Source organism: Neovison vison, chromosome 6, assembly GCF_020171115.1.
Source record: "Neovison vison isolate M4711 chromosome 6, ASM_NN_V1, whole genome shotgun sequence".
Classification (NCBI taxonomy): Eukaryota; Metazoa; Chordata; class Mammalia; order Carnivora; family Mustelidae; genus Neogale; species Neogale vison.
The window spans coordinates 81855536-81877599 of record NC_058096.1 but is presented as its reverse complement, the minus strand read 5'-3'; the positions used below and the strand labels follow the sequence as shown (position 1 = coordinate 81877599).

Sequence of the window (22064 nt, the reverse complement as noted above, 5' to 3'; positions counted from 1 at the left end):
TCATGATCTCAGGGTCATGAGGTCAAGCCCCGAGTCGGGCACCTTGCTTGGTGTGGAGCCTGCTTAAGATTCTCTCTCTTTCTCTCCCTTTGCCAGTCCTCCTGCTCCCATACATGTTTTTTCTCTCTCTCTATCTCTCAAATGAATAAAATCTAAAACCAAAACAAAACAACTAAGGAGGGGTGCCTCAGTGGCTCAGACGGTTAAGCATCTGTCTTCAGCTCAGGTCATGATCTCAGGGTCCTGGGATGGAGCCCCGAATTGGGCTCCCTCCTCAGCATGGGGTCTGTTTCTCCCTCTCCCTTTGCCCCTTCCCCCTATCATACTCTCACTCTCCCTCTCTTTCAAAAAAATCTTAAGATAAAAAGGAAAGTATGTTGGCTTGGGTGATAGAGTAGATGTGGAAGAGATGTGGAAGTAAAATTCAGGCTGCAATGTGGCTAGGAATGACTGGGAAGTAAGGACCTGAATGGTTCCACGCCGACTCTTCTTTCTTCCACAGTGATGGGCAGGTAGGAAGTTTAAGAATCTAACAAAGTTGAGGGTAAGTGTGTGGGTGGGTGTGCAGGTGCAGGAAAGGAGACAGCTGGGCAGGTTTATAAGTTGGATGGGAAGCAACACATCAAGAGAGAAGGGAGGGGAGAAGAATAATAAGTATCCTTATTGAGAGCTGACTCTGTTCTAGGCTTAGTGCTAGGTGGTGGGACCTTCCCAAGATCACACAGCTATTATTTTGGCAGATGAAACAGACAAATCTTTCTGACTCAAAAGGCACATAACTTCTATTCATGAAAGAGGGCAAAGAGGAAAGAGGAAAGGATATTTAGTGCAAAGAGGTCATTGAAGAGGTAGCTGGAGTTGGAATAAAAAACATGGGTTAGTAGGATAAAGGGTCACATTTACCCCAGAGGCAAAGGAAGATGGAATCAGAAAATACTGTAAAAGGTATGAGAACTTAATTTCATTTTAGAAGTCCAATATGCTACCCATTGCACCACGGAGCCTTAATTTCATTTTATTTTGTGGATAAAAATAGCCTAAGTACCTGGTATATGTATTCAGCTAGGTTCCTAGGAGACCATTGATGATTCTCTTAAGCTAGTAGTGACCGAAGCATATCCTCTTTTTTTTTTTTTTTTTTAATCCCTTTATTGTGTCTGGTTTTGATCATCCTCCAAATGATCTCGAATAGTATCCTGGGCCCTTCCATGACTATATACTCATATAGCTCTTCCTTTTACCTAGAATTCCCTTCTTTATCTTTTTTTTTTTTTTTTAGTATAGAGATGGACACTACTACTTAATTGGCAAACCATATGAAATAAATACAGAAATTGCATGAATTCCATTCAAGGATTTGGCCTTCAATTCTTATCTGCTAGATTATTGTTAGATTACATTGGCTGGGGCATGTGAAATACAAGAATTTTTAAATAAAGACTCCTAAAAGATGAGCAACAACTTGCAAGTGAGCTTTTATTTCATCTAAGCCGTTCTAGTTGAAATTCGTGACCTACTTTATCTCATTTTCTGTTGCCATAGTGCTTAGGTTAAATGTGTAACTAAAGAAAATTGATTTCCCATGCAAATCTTAATTTTTATTGTGCCCTGAAGTGCTGTGTGGATGGTGGATGTGTGGTGAGTCTCACATTTAGAAGATTCCAGGGGGCGTTTTGAGAGTTAAAGTATTATGGCCTCTATTTGTGGATATTAAGATAATATATTTTCTGTAGATGTGTATCATTTAAAAAAATAAGTGGCTTTATGAATATCCTTAGGCATAAAAGAAACAGGATTTTCTGACTGCTTCAGAAGCAGTCTCCAGTTTACATGGGTCAATCAGCATTTGCTAAAGAGGAAAACAGTGTTTGTCTTGGAGATTATAAACCTCAAGCTCCAAGAAAAATGCTTGTCCCTCAAATGTTTTAATGCTTTGTTTGATTTAAAAATTTATTCTACCATAAAGTGAGCATTTAGAGTTCTCAGAACTTTATCTTTATTTTAAAAAATAATAATAAAAACCCAGCTGGCAAACATCTGTCAATGGCAGGGTATAGGTTTGGTGAGTGAGAGAAGAGGCCTGGCCAAGTCTATGGGGCCAACATTCCCCAGGATTCTCTGTAAATGGGCACATTCCTTTCTGAAAGGTGAGGCTTTTCTCATTATACCTGTTATATGGGAATTTCCTGAGTGTTGAGAGCAATAAAGTGTCTTTTGTTATGTTAATGAATTTTGGAAAGCTACTAGGTAAACCAGGAATGGGTGCTGCTTGCCAGGGGAACCAGTCCTGATTGGAGAGCTAGACCTCTCAGCCCCATTCCCCTGACCTCTGGGGAGGAGAGAGGGGCTGGAAGTTGAATCAATCACAAGTGGCCAATGATTTAATCAATCAAACCTCTGTAATGGAGCCTGCATAAAAATCCAAAAGGAGGGGTTTGAAAAGCTTCCAGGTTGGTGAACCAAAACACTTCCACATGCCAGCCCCAAAGTCCATGGGGACTGAAACTCCTGTGTTCGGGACCTTGCCCTAGGTATCCCTTCACTGCTTTCATTTGTATCCTTTACCACCCTCTGTAATAAACTGGTAATCTAGTGAGTATACTGGTTTCCTGAGTTCTATGAGCTGCTCTGGCAAATTAATCAAACCTGAGGAGGGAGTCATGAAAGCCTCCAATTTATAGCGGGTTTGGCATCTGAAGTGGGATCAGTCTCCTGGGGCTGAGCCCTTACCCTGGGGGATCTGACCTTGTCTCTAGGTAGCTAGTGTCAGAACTGAGTTCAGGCTGTGGAACACCTTGATCAGTGTCAGAGGAGAACTGAGTTAATTGCTTGGTGGTGTAGAAACACACACTGCAACAACCTGAACATTTTTTCCTGTATTGAACACATTCAAGTTTCCATAAATCTGGGAATTTATGGGGCAGATTAAACACCAAACATGTTGTGTTTGGCTTACATAATTCACTTATAGCAGTTCTAAAAGAAAAAAACAAAACAAAAACCCCAAAACCTATTTCTTCCTACTTTCAGTGATTTTGACACCAACGTGTGGGTTTTCCTCCTTAAGCTATTGTCTAATTTTCAGTGGACACTAAATGGGTGTCCCAGAGCTTCACTCAATTCTTGACACTAACTGCCTGGAGTTAGCTTAGACCTCACGGGTTCAGGGCTCAGTCCCACAAGACTAAAGCCCACATCAGATGCTAATCCTGAATCCCAAATTGTCATCATTGCTTCTGACCAACAGGCTAAAATCAAGGGACCCCACAACCCCCACTCCTCAGGTTTGGTAATTTGTGGGAACGGCTCCCAGAACTCAGGAAAGTGCTTTACTTAAGATTTTCTGTTTTATTATAAAGGATACAATTCTGGAACAGCCAAATGGAAAAGATGCATAAGGACAAAGTATTCAGGAAAAGGCATAGACCCACGTGCTTTCTCTGGGCCCCCCCACCTTCTCAGCAAAGGCTCTCTGAATCCCATTGTTAAGGGTTCTTATGGAGACTCCTTTATGCAGGGCTGATTGATTAAATCATTAGCAGTGGGTGATTCAGTATCCAGCCCCTCTCTACTCTCTTCTTCCCAGAGGTGGTGGTGGAGTGGGATTAAAGTTCCAACCCTGGGGAGGGGGGGAGGGGCGCCTGGGTAGCATAGTGTGTTAAATTAAAGCCTCTGCCTTCGGCTCAGGTCATGACCCCAGGGTCCTGGGATTGAGCCCCACATCGGACTCTCTGCTTAGCATGGAGCCTGCTTCCTCCTCCCTCTCTGCCTGCCTCTCTGCCTACTTGTGATCTCTATCTGTCAAATAAATAAATAGAATCTTTAAAAAAAAAAAAAAAAAGTTCTAATCCCCTGTAATCTGGAGGCTGGTTCCTAGCCCAACAAGCCCCCACCCTCCAAGAACCAGCTCATTAACACACTCAGGTGTGGTTGACAGGGGCTCATAAAACAAAAATAAAAACAAAAGCAAAAAAACAACAGAGATGCTCCTCTCACTCCTATCACTTAAGTAATTCAAAGGATTTTAGGAGTTCTGTGTGAGGAAGCTGGGCAGAGACCAAGTACATGCTTCCTTATTATGTCACAGTTTACTTGTCTGGATGGTTGCATGCATCAGATTTTGTTTCCTTTGCATTAAACGTTTTGGGGGAAAAGGTGATAGATTGCTAAGTTAGGTTGAACACAATTACTCAGTTTTTCATTTGTATGTAAAATATGTTTATATTTATTTCACTGTATTTCTAACTTGTTTTCATTTTTGAAGTGTTTTTGCTTCGCTGCAGGTGTTGTGCAGGGCTTACAGAGGGAAATGAGCAAGGCCTGAGGCCCTTTGAGCATCTAATTTCCCCTTTAATTTATGGCTGCAGGTCAGTTATGGTTTATGGTTTCCACCTCTTAGTTAGCTCTGTTTCTGTAAACCTCTAACAACTGTGTTTCTTTCTGACATCTTATTTTCACACTCTTTAAGTTTGACTCCACTCCGAGAGCCCAGGCTTGCTCACTGAGGTTTGCCTGTAAGTTTGGTACAGGACCCTATCTGTGCAAGGTTGTTCCTGCCAGAGCTGCAATGTGACAGGACTCTGCATGGGCAACTGGTCCACAAGAAACTACGCTCAGCTCTTTGTTCAATATGGGGCTTTGGGGGGCAAGCACTTAGATCTTGAGACTCTGCTGGTACAGAGGAGACCAGAACTCATGTGTAATTAAGAGTGCACATCCTAGAGTCGGATTGCCTGGGGTTCATAATTTGATTCCACCAATTACTGGTTGTGGGATCTTAGGTGAGCTACTTTTCTAATCTGTGCCTCCATTTCTTCATCTGAGAAATGGGGATAATAACACATATCTCATAGTGTTGCTATAAGAATTAAATTAGATGATATATCAAGAGCCTAGCATAGAGCTGGATGTATAATACTCAGTAAACATTGATTATTATAATCATAATTATGATTGTTATTTGGGTATTTCTAAGTCTCTAGCATAGTACCTTTTACATAGTAGCTTCTCAATAAATCTCAGCCAAATGAAGAGATGAACCAATGAATAAATCGCATACCAGTGCCTGAAATATGTAGTTTGGCTGAGTAAATCATCTCCCAGGTGTGGCACTCTAATATATTAAGCCTAGAAACTAACAGAATTGTTTAATCTCTTCTTTCAAAATTCAATTCCATGGTGAGATTTCCATTTCAAATGGACTTTTTATAATGAAGAACTTCTCTCTTCCCCTCCTACCCCAGAGTAGCCCATGATGATTCCTCTGTTTTTGTTTTTGTTTTTTTTTTAAGACTTTATGTATTTATTTGATAAAGAGAGAAGGAGCACAAGCTGGAGGAGGGGGAGAGGAAGAGGGAGAAGCAAGCTCCCCGCTGAGCAGAGAGCCCGCTCTGGGGACTCCAACTCAGGACTCTGGGATCATGACCTGAGCTGAAGGCTCAGGCCAACTGAGTCACCTAGGTGCCCTCATCTATTATTTTTCATAAGGTCCCTGTGAAAAGCTTATTTTTCTTTACTGGCTAAGCAATTTGCAGTGTCGGTCACAGGAAACGTATACGAATTTTTAACTTGCTGGATTTTCCTCCACAAAGCCATCAGCAGTGGACGAAAGAAATTTGTTATCCTTGTTCCTGCCAGTAATAAATATTATTTCTTTAAATTCCGTCTCCCACCCCTGTTTTTCCCCACTCTTAAGTATGAAGTGATGGAAATGTTAAGCCTTAAATTCATAAATCACAATCAAGCTGGGATGGAATCAAGTCCATTTAGTTCCTTCATAGAGTTGAACTATATTGAAATGGCCAAAATATATTGCAGTCTTTGTCTAGAATCCATTGGATACCCTTCCTTCTGTTCTTTCAGCACACATTTTACTCTGCTTTCTGTAATGCGCCATGGCCACATATGCCACATATGCCTAGATTTTGTTGTTCTTCAAAAGGAACTAGATTGCATTTGAGAAAACAGTGTTCTAGTACTTCTAGTGTGCTATCTTCATGTCTTCATTGTTACCATCACCAAAAAAACCTTCTCTGTGTTTAACATCATTGGGTACACATTTCTTCATCTTATTCTTTATCTTACCCTATAAAAAATTTAAATGCCTACATTTTAGATTCTCTTTGTTTGTCTTTAGTTTTTATACTTGGTTTGCAAAGTGTATTAATTCTTGGCTATCTCCTTTTAATCATTTCAATTTTAATTTTTTAAATCTATTTAATATTTCAAACTTTTATCTTTCCTACTTTGTTTAAATACTTTTCTCAGGTGTAATTCTTCTTAATTTCATCATTGTTTCTTATTTACTTTTAAATATCTTGATTTTTGTCCCTTTTAATCTTATAATATTCTGATTTTATCTTTTTATATCCTTGGTTTATAAAGAGTAAATCTAGGTGTAAAGACAGATCCAAAAGGTTTTGCTGATGAATTGGTCACAGATGGAGAGGGAAAGAAAGGCATTAGTGTTGACAAATAGCATTTTAGTCTGAACAAATGGGTAAAAAATGGTGTGATCTATGACGGTAGAAAAAACTGAGAAGGGAGTATGTTGGAAGAGAAAGTAAGAGTTTCTTCCCTCTCACCACCATTGTATAATAAAAGAGTACTGTACCATTTTAAAAGGACATATTGCAGATGTTTTTAAATGAATACTTAAGTTTCTGAAAAAAAATCACTGGATGTTTTTTTTTTTTTTTTCTCATCTTGCTGTTACTGATGAAGACTTCTCGCATTTATATGAAAGACTTGTATTTCACGAAAACTTGCACTATGGTACCTATATAGAGGCTAGACTGAAAGCTGCAGACAGAAAACTCCATTAGAATGGAAACCATGTAAGTCAATTGGAATTTGGATGATACTAAGATGAAAGATACACTAATCTGTTGATAGGGAAGCTGAAGGTTGGAGAAGCTTGCCTGTTGCCAGTAATGTAGATGAAAGAAGTTTTTGCTATGAATGAAACTGAGGTTTTTTTTTTTTTTTAAAGAAAATGTGATAATGCAATGAGTCAAAACTGGTATCGGGTTGTTTTAATAGGCATTTTCAATTTTCTGAGCTTCAGAGAAAGCCTGTCTTCCCAACATGTTCTTTACTTAGTATTATGCTTTATTTAGCACGGATGTGGAGTCCACATTACTCCAAAGATTGAGTTGAAATAAAGTAATTGTGTTTTGTAAATGTATTCGACTCATGTTGAATATTCATCAATGAGACCAAGAGCTCTTCAAAAGCCAAAACGCTTTCTTTTTCGTGAAAAGGTAGACTGTTATTTTGTTGAAAAACCGTCAACACCCGAGAGACCAGCGCTGCTGGGCTCTCGCTCTCAGGGTCTTCACCCGCAAAACGGGAACAACGAGGTGCATGTCAAAGGATTTCGAGGAGATTTAAAGAGATAATAGATACGTAAAGGAGAAAGGACTTTACACTAAAGTCTTTGTTTAGCTATGTCTTTCTTCACTTCCTCCTCCAGTGGCCCAGTGCTGGGTACACGCAGAAGGTACGAACCGTACTCCTGTTCAACGACCGATTGAATGACTCAAGGCCAGAACAGTGTCCTACTCTGGAATTCCAACGAAACGGAAAGCGTGACGGCACCTGTAAAATGGAATGTCAATGAAGTTTTTTTCTTAAGTATCTACGGAACTACAAATCCCCGACTAGCCACGGGGCTGGCCAAGAACCCGGAAGTCTGGCCGGCTTGCCGAATCACACCGGGAGACGTCCATGGCGCGGGCCAGTCCTGGACAAGCTTGCTCCCGCGTCGCGCCGAGTCCCGCCTCCACGCGAAGCGCTGACGAGCCATTAGTGGATACGGCGGCCGTGGAGGCGGGGCCAGTGGCGTTTACCCAGCACCGCCCCCCAGGCTTGAATCTCCGGTCTACCATGGCTCCCAAAGGCGGCTCCAAGCAGCAGTCCGAGGAGGATTTGCTTCTGCAGGATTTCAGCCGCAACCTCTCGGCGAAGTCCTCCGCTCTCTTCTTCGGGAATGCCTTTATCGTGTCCGCCATCCCCATCTGTGAGCGCCGGGAGCAGGCGGGCCGCGGAGGCCGCCGGCGGGCGGGGCTGGGCGGGGACGTGGCAGGGCCCGGCCGACTGGCGGGAGTTCGCGCTGGGGCCTGGGGCCTACGGCCGGCGGCTGCCCCTAGCTCGTCCGGCGCACGGGGATAGCACGTAGCTTCTGTGGGCCTTAACTTAGTATACTCGACGGGGAGAGTGGTGGGAGGCATCCCAGTAAAGTCACTTGTGGCCCAGCTCTCGGACATTGTGATTTACTAGTTTGGGGATGGCGGCTCCTGTTGTACACCGTCTAGTTAAAAAAGATTTTGTGCTGACATTCATGCATATGTAATCTGTTTTTTACCCACAACTGTTTGCCGTTATGAGCTTTAAGACTTTATCGTTTACTTATTTTGGAAAAAACTAATGAATTAGGTCAGAGTCAAATTCCCATTAGCCCTCGAATTGAATAGAAGTGTAGCTTTGGGTGAAGCACTGCACACTGCTGAAGTCGTTTTCCTAATTTGGTGAGAGGTTGCACCACTGCCAAGGGTGCAAGAGCCGGCGCTCTAACTTGTTTAAACTTTTGAATGCTGTTAGGACAATTAGAATTCTCACTTAGATGGAGGTATTTTGCAGACTTGGGCAAAGGTGGTTTTTATAGCTCAGGTTTCCTGAATTTGAATCTCCTGTTTCATACTGCTGCACGTTTTTTGGGCAGTGAAGTCGAGATTCATTTTCCTTTGGCCTTCTAAAACCTCACTGGCCGCGCAGCACCGAGCGCTGCCTGGATTTCAGAGAGCCACGTCAGCATGTAAACTATGGGCTTGGGACTGCACGTGGAGTTTTGGAGCAGATCGTGGTTAGCTTAATAGTGCCCTGATGAATAAAACCTGAAGTCTGAATTGATTTTTTTTTTTTAATCCAGATTTTATTTTCATTTTAGAAGAAGCAGAAATCTCATCTGGACTAGTAATGGCTTCCCAAGCCATTCTGTTTTTCAAGTTTTCTGAGCTGGGGGACGTTTGAGACCTTAACTTTATCAGTTCTAAAGATCTTCTTAGACTGTGTTAGAGTTCCTAACCCGGACTGTATTTTATCAACTTAGCTATAATTGATTGGGCAGGCCTTTGTAACTGTGTGGTAATGTTTTCCTTTTTGTATTCTCCCCCTCTCCCGTTCTATTTTAAATCAGGGTTATATTGGCGAATATGGCATATGGATCTTATTCAGTCTGCTGTTCTCTATAGTGTGATGACCCTAGTAAGCACTTATTTGGTAGCCTTTGCATACAAAAATGTGAAATTTGTTCTCAAACACAAGTAAGTATATTTGTGAAGCGAAAGTATGTATTACATGTTGCACTTTTATATAGAAGGATGTCTTAAAGACCCTTTGTCTTGTTTTCAGTAAATATCAGTTTGAACTGTATATGTAAATAGGCATATTAATGCTATAAAGAATTATTAACTAAGCGAAGCAGACTGCTTCTGACACTTATAGAAGTAGGTTTTGAGAGGGAAATTAGAACAGTTGAGCACTAGCCTTAATCATGGGGTTTGTCAGAAAAACAGCACCAAGTAAATTAACATTGCTGAAGTCAAATGAAATTCTTTCTGAAAATAACAGTTCTGATTCTCCATGTTCTATTTTTGGACATGAAAGAAGTGGTGTTTTTTTTTTTGTTTTTTTTTAACTCTGACATTCTTAATGCTTATTACATTTTTTCTTACAAGTATGTAAAAATGTAAAAGATTATCATATTTCCGCTAACTTAAGATCACACATTATATAAATCCTTTCTAAGTTTGTTGTTTCTATATTAGGCTCTTTGTGGTGACAAGGAATAGAAACATGTTGAGATGACGGGCACATGACGGGCATAGACTGGCTCTCCCCCCCCCCCCCGCCCCCCAGGTCATGATCACAGGGTCCTGAGCTCAAGCACCATGCAGGCTCCACGCTCAGCAAGCATCTGCTTGAATATTCTCTCCCTCACCCCTTCCCCGCCCCTTCGCCCCTGCCCCCCCCATCTCTCTCCCAAATATATAGATCTTTAAAAAAAGAAAAAAAAGTTGAGATGATCTCAGTTAAAGGGATTTATTGTATGAAGACCAGAAATGGCCTCAATGGCTGAAAGTGGCCTCGGCATCTCTCAGCTGTTGTCTTGGATCTGTAGGAACTCAGGTTTGTGTGATTGCCTTTCTGCTAGACCAGCAGAGTGCTCACCTTTATCATCTTTCTGCTTGGTGGCCCTCTTTACCAACTGCCATTCCGGTTTCACCTGTCTTGGACTCTACTGTTCTGGGCTGTCTTTCTTGTGAGGTGTGGTCATCTGTGGATAGTGAAGCCCTCAGATATGGGCACCCTGAATGACCAATCCTTTGTGATATCCTTGGAACTCACTCCTTTTGAGACTTTCCAGTTTTTGACATGTTCTGCATATTATTTTTCATTAACCTCTTTGGAATTAAAATAGTTTTTTTAAATCTCCTCATTTCTGCTCTGGACTTCTTGAGGGCCACTGCCATGTCTTTTGACCCTTAAGACAGTTATCGCTATATTTAGTTCAGTAAAATTTCAGTTATACTGACTTTATTTAATAGGTTCTGTCAGTGGAATTTTTTTTTTTTAATCATAGTTTTGACTTAATCTTAAATGCTGCCACTCATATCGAAGCTCCTACAGTTTTACAAGATATGTTAAAGCTTAAAGCCCCAGGAAGATGCAGGGTATGGGTAGGTGTTCATAGTAAAAGGGAAGATGGCTTATATGCTGACAGTCTGGATTCCATTCCCAGCTCTCCCTTTCTTGAATGTATAGCCTTGGGCACACATTACATCTTTTTAGATGTCCCATTCCTGAGCTGTGCAGTCGGGGTACTAATGGTACCTCACAGATGGCGAGGATTAAATAAGATAATGCAGGTGACATGTCAAGCATAGTGAGCCCATAATGTTTTTGTGCAGTGTCAGAGAGATTGGGGGTGACAGAGCCCGTATTAATTTTTTTCAAGGTTGCATGACTTTAAAAAAATGTTTGCAAAGATGTTTTGGTCTAAGAAATTAAATAGATGGTATTTTTCTTTTTTATTCTGGAACAGTTCTGAAATACGTTAAAAAAATAACAGTAGAAGAAAAACAGTTGATTTAGTGGGTTATCTCATTTGGCTGAGTGCTGGGCCACCAGAATGACCTTTGTCTTGTTTTAAGCATTCAGCATTGAGACTTACTAAGAGCCCTAAGACAGAGGGGGCACTTCTTGAGTTGCAATAAACCTGACAGGTTGTTATGAGTCTGTTAGGTGAAGATAGAATTTTAGAACTAGAAGAGAAATTAACTAGTTAATCTGGTTTGGTCTCTTCAGGAAAATTTGTCCTGTGAACACATGATTGACTGTCTTAAAGATACTTGGAGATAGCCATCTCCTTTGAAAATAGTTATTTCTGTGTCCTATCCTGTTGGGCTGTGTGTGTGTGTGTGTGTTTCCTTCCCTCTGTTCAGCTCAGAAGTGTTTGTGCTGTAAACCATATTCATTTCTTATCAGCTGGCCTTTTTTTTTTTTAAGTTTTTTATTATTATTTATTTCCACAGACAGAGATCACAATTAGGCAGAGAGAGAGAGAGAGAGAGAAGCAGGCTCCCTGCTGAGCAGAGAGCCCTGTGGCGGGACCATGACCCAAAGGCAGAGGCTTAACCCACTGAGCCACGCAGGTGCCCCGCTCCCCTTTTGTTTTTTAAGTCTACTTATATTTACTGGCATTGATAACCTGTATCATTTGTCAATGCCTTATCAAATTTATTTGTTGAACAAATGAATAGGCTAAAACACAATGGAGTTAAAATGATTTTTAACTAAATTGTGCTAAAAGCATTTGACTTCTTTACATATTAAATACCTAAACTTTGGAAAATTATCCTTTTTAAGCAGAAGTCAAAACCAGTAACTAATAATCTCCATCTTGGAAGTTCTTGAAACTCTTTTGGCTCTTAGTATAATAAACTTGGGAGTTTTTCTGTCAAAATTATTCAAATGTAAAGTATCCTATAGTTGCCAATACAAAATATGTAAGTACAGAGTGTTTGACAGGGTGATGTTCATTCCTGGAGCATGTGGAAACTTTTTTTCTTTTTTTTTCCCCCCAGAGTAGCACAGAAGAGGGAGGACGCTGTTTCCAAAGAAGTGACTCGAAAACTTTCTGAAGCTGATAACAGAAAGATGTCTCGAAAAGAAAAAGATGAAAGGTTGGACTTCTGAATTGTTAGAGACAATCCAAAAAGGGGTTACTTTGTAGAAAATTAAGTTTTTGGTTGTTGCCCAGATAATGTGGATAATGGAATTGCCTGAGGTTAAACATTGAGAAGGTGGATAATAGAATTGCATGAGGTTAAACATAGAAGACTTAGTAATGGGAATAACAATCACACTGACATTTTGAGTTTTTACCACCACCAGATGCTTTTGTGTTATACACAGTTCATTTTTTTGTTTCCTTAAAGAGCTCTTTGAGGTAGGGCTGTTTGCATTTTACATCTGAAAAGCTGAGGGCATAAATTCCCGTGTGGAGGACAATCCAAAGTAAGAATGAGGGCAATATGGCTTGGAGAGCTTGTCCTAACTTCTCTCCTGGAATTTCAGAGCCTGCAGAGCTTTATCTAGTGCTGGCTCTGCCACTTGGTAGCTATGTCACCTCCCCAATTTGGGTCTGAAGAGTTTACATTGCATTGTGTTAGCATTTTTAGGTGGTGGTATTTCCATTCCTTAGTTTCCCTAGGGACAGCCAGTTCTTGGTTATCTTTGTTGGTTGGGAAAGAGAAAATAGCTTGGTTTCTCTTTGTTGCCCAAATCTGTGCCACATTTGTTAGCCCTTCCCCCTCAGTTTTTCCTGCCAACTATTAGAAGGCTTAATAGTCTAATATCTGAGTAACAGAAGTCTCTGAATAATTGAATAAACTTGTGCTTAAGAGTTGTTGTATAGGTTTAATACAGTCACGGGATGAGGTTTTCATAGATCTTAAGTTTTAGTACCTACAAAGTGCTTTGTGAAATGGAATTTTTAACCCACTTTGCCTCGGAAAGACTTTGTGGAGACTTGCCATATTAAAGCGCATGTGAAATAAAGAAGTCCAATTTTGAAAGAGCAGAAACCTTTAAAATTAAGAAAAACTGGGTAATCAAGAATCTCCGAGTTAGGTATAGCGGTTGAGCATTGAAGTTAGCTCTGAGCTTCCAAGTGTCGGGGGAGCATCTGAGGTCATACACTTTCATTGTCTGATGAGACGCAGCGTGTAAGTCCTTCAGAAAAGAAACTTTCCTGGCACCGAATCTTGGAAGGACTTTATCAAGTGGATCCTTATTTAAGGGACACTGAGTAACTTAATGGACAGTGTCTTCTAGTGGTTTTGAAAAGCACTATAAAACATAGGAATGATCATCTCCTGTGGATCCTTTATAAAAACTGAAGAATACAATATATTTTTTAAGATGTTATTTATTTTTTTTTTTAGTAATGTTTACAGCTAATGTGGGGCTCAAACTCATGACCCAGAGACCACAAGTTGTATGCTGTACCGACTCAGTCAGCTAGGTCCTTCCTGAAGGGCACGGTATTGAAATAGTGACAGTGAAGGCCTTTTTGCAGGGATAGCTTTCATGAGCTCTTGCTGCACAGCTTCCTGATTATAAATTTTTGCATGGTGATAGAGGTAGGGAATCTAGGACACTTCAAAGAGATCTTTTTGCTAAATTTTAGTATTTATTAGAAAAGTGGTTCTTGAAGTGTGCATCACAGCTACCCAATTTCAAAATGCTTGTTACAGCTCTATAGGTTTTAGGTGATGAATTATAGCAGAGATGGCAAATGGGTCTCCTCTGCCCTCTGCAGACTTGCCTGATTGGTCTGGCACTTGTTCTTGATCCTGGGGTATGTCTCAGAATTTTTCTCAGCATGGTATTCAGGTAGTCACTACTACTAGATCAGAGTTGGAATTAGAAATGAAATATCTTTGCTATTGGCTGAATCAGTATTTCAAAGAGAATGAAGTGTAGGTTCTCTGGCTACATAAAATGCTGAGTTTCAGAAGGTTGTAAAATTTCTATTCTTATCATCAGTAGAAGTTTGTGCTGTTAATATTTCACAAAAACCACACCGGATAAAAAGTTTATCCAGGTGTTTACTCATGATTGACTGATAACTGGGACCAGGACTCCCATTAAGATCTAGTATTTTTCTCCCTCAAAAGTAAGTTGCCTCAAGAGATTTAAGAGAAGGCCTGTCAACACCTCTTTGCCCAGATATGTATGTCTCAAAGCTCTCACTTACAGTCATTTGGATCATGTACCCCATGCCACTTTGAAACTGTTTTGCCCTCCATTCAAGGTTGGACATTAGCTGAGGAGAATCAGAGATTCATTAATATTTATCCCCGGGTGTGTGTTTTATTTCTTCTTGACTTACCAGTGGTCTCTCATTTAGCGTTAGGTGATTATAACAGTTCTTGGATTTGGTCTCAGTCTTTCTCTTCTAGGAGGTGCTCTTTAGAAAAATGACTCCTTGGGCGTGCTCTCCCAAACTAGATTCCTTACCAGTGAAGCTTTGGCAAAACTATTGCTGATGAGGACATTTATGTGTTGGGGGGTGGTCTTCATTTTTTTTCTAAATGAAACAGGATACGAGTGGGCTAGAGAAAGTTCTGAAACCTGTCTAAGGCAGTCCTGTGTGTGCACTGATGTAATGCCTGTCATATTGGGAGCTGGGGTAACCTAAAAGAGTGAGCCACTTTTTTCATCAGAAGTGTTCTGAAGATGGTTCTGAATCAGGGCATGGCAAGGAGTTAGGGAGGAGTGCTCCTGTGGAGGTGGGATAATCTAGGCAGCCGTATGGAGGCATCCTAATAGCCTATTTAAGGAACCTGTCTTCCTTCAGTCTTGTACCAGAGACTTAAAAACAGCGGCACTTGTTGTCCATGTTCTCTAGCATTAAACCACATTAGGTCTGTGCATCTTTCGGAGATGGTGGTTTCTTCCATCAGTGTTAAGCTGATGAAATGTATTTCTTTCAATTCCAAGTCCCATATGTTTTCTGAATTTACATTTAAACTTCTCTGAAATCAGAAGCTGTTTTGTAGTTGATGGCTGCATTTAACATAGTATCCTTTACTTCCCAAACCTAACAGTAAACAGAAGTTTTAAGTTGATGGTATCTACAGAGTTAAGGAACTGTGGCATTTATATTAGAGACCACAGACTTCTTGTGATAAAGGCAAGTTCATTTCATTTATCTCCTTTACAGTTGGGCTTGTTGACTTTGGACTAAAACATGTGGTGAATAAAATGCAGCAGTGGACAATGACATTAGCCATAGTGCTGTCCTTAGGATTGGTGGAGGGAATCATCTAACCCCAGAGTAGTGGATCTTTGGGAGACAAAACATCAGTGGTGATGGCTTTCAACCTTTTTGATAATCACAGTGAAGTACTTCACCTTTTGACCAAATACACTCAAACATGCACACATGCAAATGCTTCACAAAACAATGATTATGGTGGTGATACGCTTGATAATTATGTGGGTGATACACTCGATATTTTTTTTAAAGATTTTATTTATTTATTTGAGAGAGAGCACAAGCAGGGAGAGAGGAAGAGGGAGAAGCAGGCTCCCAGGGAGCCCGATGTGGGACTCGATCCCAGGACCCTGGGATCACTGCCTGAGCTGAAGGCAGATGTTTAATTGACCGAGCCACCCAGGCGTCCTTGATACTTTTCTATTTTAAAAAATGCTGATCTCTTGGGGTGCCTGGGTGGCTCAGTTGGTTAAGCATCTGCCTTCAGCTCAGGTCATGATCCCGGAGTCCTGGGATCGAGCCCCAAGTTGGGCTCCCTGCTCCTTGGGGAATCTGCTTCTCTCTGTAACCCTCCCCCTTCTCCTGCATGTGCTCACTCGCTCTCAAATAAATACATAAAACCTTAGAACAAACCAAAACAAACAAACAAAAAAACAACTGGTTCTCGTTCCACTCAGTTACTTTCCCTGAGCGTTGAATCCACCCAAATGATTTCATGTCCCACTAATGGGTAACAACCTACTCTTTTAAACACTGCTTTACAAAGTTAATTAATCAAATGGAATAAAGGCTACCTTATTCACAGGCATCCTGTAGCTTCCTGCTGCCCATGTGAATAGGTAAAAGAAAAGGTTGATAAGGTTTTAGTCAATTAATAAAACATAATGAGTAAAATGGGTTAAATAAAAAGTAAATGGGTTTTATAAAAGTTAAAAAATCCTCTTTATGTTGAAGCACATTCTTTGTTTGAATCCTGTAAAGGTGGCTAAAGATAGTTGCAGACTAGTCTGCTTCTGTGAGCCACGGCTAGTTTTTGGTCCTTAGGATTTTCTTCAGGTATAATAATTGAAGGCTGAAATCTGGAGGCTGTTAAGAGTCTCAAGCCAGCAGACAGCCAGGAAAGCTTCATGGAGTTTGTTTTAGGTGAGGACCTAGAGAACTTCTCATGACTCTTTAGGCTGCTGATGAAACCAAGCCAGTTGGAATTAATCTGTCCCTTCCTCCAAAGCCCCGACTGGGAGCCTGGGAAGTAAAGGTAATAGACTAAGCAGCTATTTTTATCAATTGAGTAAAATGTCTTTTTCAGCAGGAGAAAAGGGTACAATGCTGGTTAAATTTAATATTAAAAACACATTCTGTCCAGAATATGTAAGGAAGAACTTAGGTTATAGTGAATTAGAGCCATGTCGTATTAATAATTTAATACATATTTATAAACTTGATTGGTTTGTCTGTCTACAGAATCTTGTGGAAGAAGAACGAAGTTGCTGATTATGAAGCTACAACATTTTCCATCTTCTATAACAACACCCTCTTCCTGGTCTTGGTCATTGTTGCTTCCTTCTTTATACTGAAGAACTTCAACCCTACAGTGTATCCTTTTAAAGGTTCATTAGCATTTTCAAAGTCTAGAAGCAGTAGTTTGTTTTGGTTTTGATTTATCCCAACTATTTTACTATGAAGAAAAACTGCCCAGGCAATCAGTCCACTGAATAGCACTGTGACATTAGGCAGTTTCTGGACTTTTAAAATAAGAGCTTTGGGTTTGATTTAAAGTTCTTTGAAGTTTATAAATTATCACTTCATGATAAATAACAAGTATTACAAAGTAGTCGTATATCTATGGTCATGTATGTCCTCCTATTTTATTTATTTATTTATTTAATTTTTTAAATAGGTTCTGAGGATCAAAAGCAACTTGCCTCCTTTGGTAGTTCCTGCCATAAGTCCATGTGTCTCCTGACATTTTGGGGCTTTGGAATTGGGTGGATAGCCAGTGTAGTTAAATAGATACATTTCATAATATCTTAATAGTGTTTCAAGCTGCTCTTAAATTGAGCTTTGGGGCAAGAATCAGTCTTCTCTTTTTTAGGTAATTTATTGAAGATGTTAAGGATGTGCAGCCAGACTTTTAACAGGTGGAGATTTTATGTAATAAAATAGACTTCTCTAGCTTGTATCTTCTGGGAATACCAGAATGGTTTGTCCTATACAGTGCCATTCTGAGGCTGAGAGGAGCTGTGAACTTTGAGAGCTTCCTTGCTTTTATAGGCTAACTATAGCCAAAACACTGATGGACAGAGGAGACTTATTTTTCCTTTGTTCTTGGCCAGAGGCAGGGAAGCTAAATTTCATCTTCCTGTTCATAGTCTTGATTAGCTAGCTCTTCTCCTTTAGGTTAAATGGAATTCAGATGTCTTCTTTGTGATCATGTGTTCTAGGTTTCTGTCTCAAGTGTTTTCTTTTTAAAACTGGGACACATTTCCTGTGAATGTTCTTCATTCTTTATAGCCTTCTGTCTTGTAAATTGCATTTGCAGACAATGGGACTGCACATCATTATCATTTTATGGTGTCAGACGGGAAGCAGCACATTCCAAAGAGTTGGGCACTTTTTATTTTGTTGGAGAACTACTTTTGCGCTTTTAATCTTTCCTTAACATTGATTTTTTACAGGAATTATATTTTGTCCATAAGCGCTTCATCAGGCCTCATCGCCCTCCTGTCTACTGGCTCCAAGTAGACCGTATAGGCTTTGCCCTCTGGCTGTGTATCTACGGGTGGCCTGTGGTATTTGGCAACGTAGCAGGGTGGTCGGGCTGAGAGACCCAGATGTTTTTATAGTCTGCAGTTGGAGGGTTTGAAAAACCTAACAAAATGTAATTCAGTATTTGTTTATTGGCTCTTTTTTTTTGACAGACTGTTGAAATTAAATGAATTGAAAGGGAAACTCAGAGTGCCAGGACATTTATTAAAAAGTTAAAAAAAAAAAAAAAGTGTCTCTCGCAATGTGCTGTAATCACAAGAGTAGAAAATAACTTGTATCCTTGATCTGTCACAGGTCACAGTAACCTGGACTGAGCTGTTATTATTTATAATAGTAGCAAGAAGTTAATAACTGGTTCCTTGTGTTCTAACCACAATATCACAACTTTTTTTGAACTGTAAATATCAGAATGAAGAATCCTTTCCCTCTGGGGAATTGAACAGAAGCCTCATGTTTACAAGTCTCTGAATTTGTGATTTGAAATAACTCAAAAACAAGGTGTCTCCAATTTCGGGCAGAGAAACTTGTGGAAAATTTTTTTTTGTTGTTTTGGGTTTTTTTTTTCTTTGTTTTTTAACAGAAGAAAGGCGGCCAGGGTCATAACCTAAAAATAGTGGCCAGACATCTGAGAGTTGTCCCGTGGGGTTAAAGCACATACTGTTCAGCTGTATAGTCCTGGCTTGGGTGGCCAGGAAGGTCAGCCCAACCCTACCATGTTGGTTTGACCTGTTTCAGAGACTGGAACTACTGTTTTCCTTCACTAGAGGAATGTCCAGTAGAGAAGCTCCTTCTTGAATACTGATGTGTAAAAGATGAAAGTAATATTTATGATCTTAGTTCCAGAATTCTAAGAACTTTCCGAGAAACTGCAGCGGTTTGGGTGCTTGTGTGGTATTTAGTGCAGCCTTTTTCCGTCAGGACTTTAATAAATTTGACCCTTTTTTTTTTTTTAAGATTTTATTTGTTTGAGAGAGCGAGCATGACTGGGCAGGGCAGAGGTTGAGAGAATCTGACAAGAGACTTGACTCAGTGTGGAGCCTGACCTGGGGCTCGATCTCAGGATCCTGAGATCATGACCTGTGTTGGAGGCAGATGCTTCGGCTGCTGAGTGACCCAGGCACCCCAAATTTGACCCACAGGTTCCCATTGATTGTGAACAAAATTTATTCATATTGACCTCTTTAGCCCCTAGGGTTCAGCCATGAACATTCTCTTGCATTTCTTAATGTGTGCAGATAAAATTATTTGCTGTGCATGCCATGATTTGAAAATGTTTGGGAAGCTTTTCAGCTTGTATTATTTAATGGATTATGGAATAATAGGTGATAGAGGCTCATATTCCTATTTTAGCTTTTGACCACATCCAATAATTTCCTACAAACAGTACTTCAAAAGAAATAGCCTATTCCTAATTCCTAATCTTAACTTTAATCTTTAGTTTCCACTTCCAAATTTAAGGTGAAGGTTGTAAATAATATTTGCTGTTTTGTTTATAACTTTATAGGAATGTGTTCATCAGGAGTTTATCTTCTGTGTTCTTGAGTGTTTTGCGTAGGAATGTCCAAGAACTTGGAGATGGGGGGCAAGAGCACATTTGCATAGTGGTTTAGTGTCTTCAATTCAGGGTTATATTTACTCATTGTTTCTAAGAGTTTGCAACTTACTTTTCTTTGGTGCATTATTATCCATGTGCCATCATTGGATAATGAATGAATAAAGAAGTCACAAGTCACTGCAAAATATTGTAATACATGAGACTTACTTTTCTTACTGTGGTAACTTTTTTTTGTAGATAAATAACTGTTCAGTAGTTTGGTGGCATGGAGTTTGTGTACCAAATGCATTTGCTTATTTGACAAACCATCAGGATCTACTGTTTTTTACCAGAGTAGGGCCAAGTGTTGTTTTTGTTTTTTAATTGCTGGTTTAAAAAAAAATTGCCACTAGATGGCAGTGCTTGTGTTGGGGCAGCATTTGCCACCATTCTTAACAATTCATGTAGCTGAGATGGAGTGGTGAAAAAGGGATAAGGGGCATCAGCTTAGTACTTTTTTTTTTTTTTTTTTAAAGATTTATTTATTTATTTGACAGATCACAAATAGGCAGAGAGGTAGGCAGAGAGAGGAGGAGGAAGCAGGCTCCCAGCTGAGCAGAGAGCCTGATGCAGGGCTTGATCCCAGGACCCTGAGATCATGACCTGAGCTGAAGGCAGAGGCTTTAACCCACTGAGCCACCCAGGCGCCCCATCAGCTTAGTACTCTTAATAGAATGTCTCTTGAATTCATAAACTAAACAGTTGATAGAAAAACAAATAAGCAAAATTTGATTTTCGTCTTGAATTTTACCTAGAGCACTCTTTGGTTCTGATAATGGTTCTGACTTTCTATACTGTTGAATTTATGTGCTCTAGTTTATTAGGCATATACTCACATTTACAGTTTTCATTCGGGATTTACTGTACCAGTACTTGGGAATTAAAGAACTTTTCCCCCAGAACTCACCCCATCATCAAAAATGGGAATGTGGCACATAAAATTATGATGTGCTGCATCTGTTGAGTTAGTAAAAACCTGTTGCAGAATTTATATCTTAAAAAGACCCCATATCCAACACGAGTAAAATAAAAAGGGGATTAAAAGTGGTTAAATATTCCCCCGCACTCTTTGTGGTAAGTAGGGGCTTAAACTGCTACGTCGTTTCACATTTTCCTGTTTTTAGTTTCTCATTTACAACTTCATAAAAATCTTAGACTGAAATTATCCTTAGCCAGTAAAAATCTGTTGGTTGTCCTGTTTGGCAAATTACTCTTAACTTGGAGAGAATAACTTAAAACAAGGTTTAAGGTTCACTGAAATATGGAGGTTGGATTCATACTCAAAAATTCTTGTGAAGGGTCTTATTTATTAAATATTGACTAAACTTTGCTTTTTAAAATTTATATTTTTCCTAGATGTTTTTGAGAGTCATGTGAATAAGTACGTCATCTTTATTACATTATTTGACATTACCCTTTAAATTTCCCACGCACATAAATACGCATTTTTGTAGTTACTGATCAGATGTCTGTGCAGCAGTGATGGGAATAATATGGTTCTATTACAGAGAGCGTGTGAGGCCTCTTTGCCAATATGTACCAGCTGTGCTGTCCTGCCCACCCGATTTCTGGGTTTTCGGTATGTGTGCCAGTCACTTCTGTTTCTAGAGACATAAAGGGTACGTAGATGTAGCACTCATCTACAGATCTAGGGGATTAGATCCCACCTCTTTGGACTCCCAGGTAGGGAAATGAAGATTAGGAGGGATTTTTTTAGTGGTTGGTTTAGATTTTCATGGATGTGGTTAGAGATGCCCTTCTCATTGACTTTCATGAGTTTTCATGGCCTGTCTTCTCTGACCTTTGCTTCTTAACTGATTCTGAATTTGGATTCTTACCCAAGAATTTTTTTTTTAATTTATTTGACAGATATCGCAAGTAGGCAGAGAGGCAGGCTCCCTGCTGAGCAGATAGCCCCATGCGGGGCTTGATCCCAGGACCCTGGGATCATGACTTGAACCGAAAGCAGAGGCTTTAACCCACTGAGCCACCCAGGCGCCCCTTACCCAAGAATTTTTAACTTAAAAATTTACCTACCGAATTCATAAAATTTGTCCTTAAAAAAAGCACCAGACTGGAAAACTGAATACTTGGGTTTTAGGCCTGGTTTCTCATTTGCCAAGGAGTGGTGCCTGGCTAAGGTGAAGCTGTGACATCTGATGACAGATGGTACACTATTGATGGAGTGAGTTCTTAACGTGGAAAGCCAGCACACAAGCATCTGTCTAGTTTGCATTTTCACTGGCCGAGATTTCAGTATGTGGATGACTGCTAACCTGAGTTACCCTTCAGAATGGTATGCTCTCTGCTACGAAATTCTTTCCAGAAAAGAATATGGCAGTATGTGGAAATCTTTCT

General features: G+C 40.0%; 1 protein-coding gene across 1 annotated transcript; it reads left to right on the top strand.

Moving 5' to 3' along the window:
* The first annotated feature begins 7842 nt into the window (after window positions 1-7842).
* Window positions 7843-18341, top strand: SSR3 (signal sequence receptor subunit 3). The gene is made up of 5 exons (XM_044251656.1): window positions 7843-8020; window positions 9197-9323; window positions 12147-12245; window positions 16808-16939; window positions 18022-18341. Exons 1-5 carry the CDS (start codon window positions 7888-7890, stop codon window positions 18086-18088), a joined length of 558 nt encoding a protein of 185 aa, XP_044107591.1. The 5' UTR covers window positions 7843-7887; the 3' UTR covers window positions 18089-18341.
* The last annotated feature ends 3723 nt before the right edge of the window (window positions 18342-22064 follow it).

Excerpts from the sequence above, each read along its gene's own strand:
- SSR3 (XM_044251656.1), top strand. The coding sequence starts at position 7,888 with ATGGCTCCCAAAGGCGGCTCCAAGCAGCAGTCCGAGGAGGATTTGCTT. Across the intron at positions 8,021-9,196 it reads CGTGTCCGCCATCCCCATCT|GGTTATATTGGCGAATATGG; the intron begins GTGAGCGCCGGG and ends ATTTTAAATCAG. Across the intron at positions 16,940-18,021 it reads AAGAACTTCAACCCTACAGT|GAATTATATTTTGTCCATAA; the intron begins GTATCCTTTTAA and ends GATTTTTTACAG.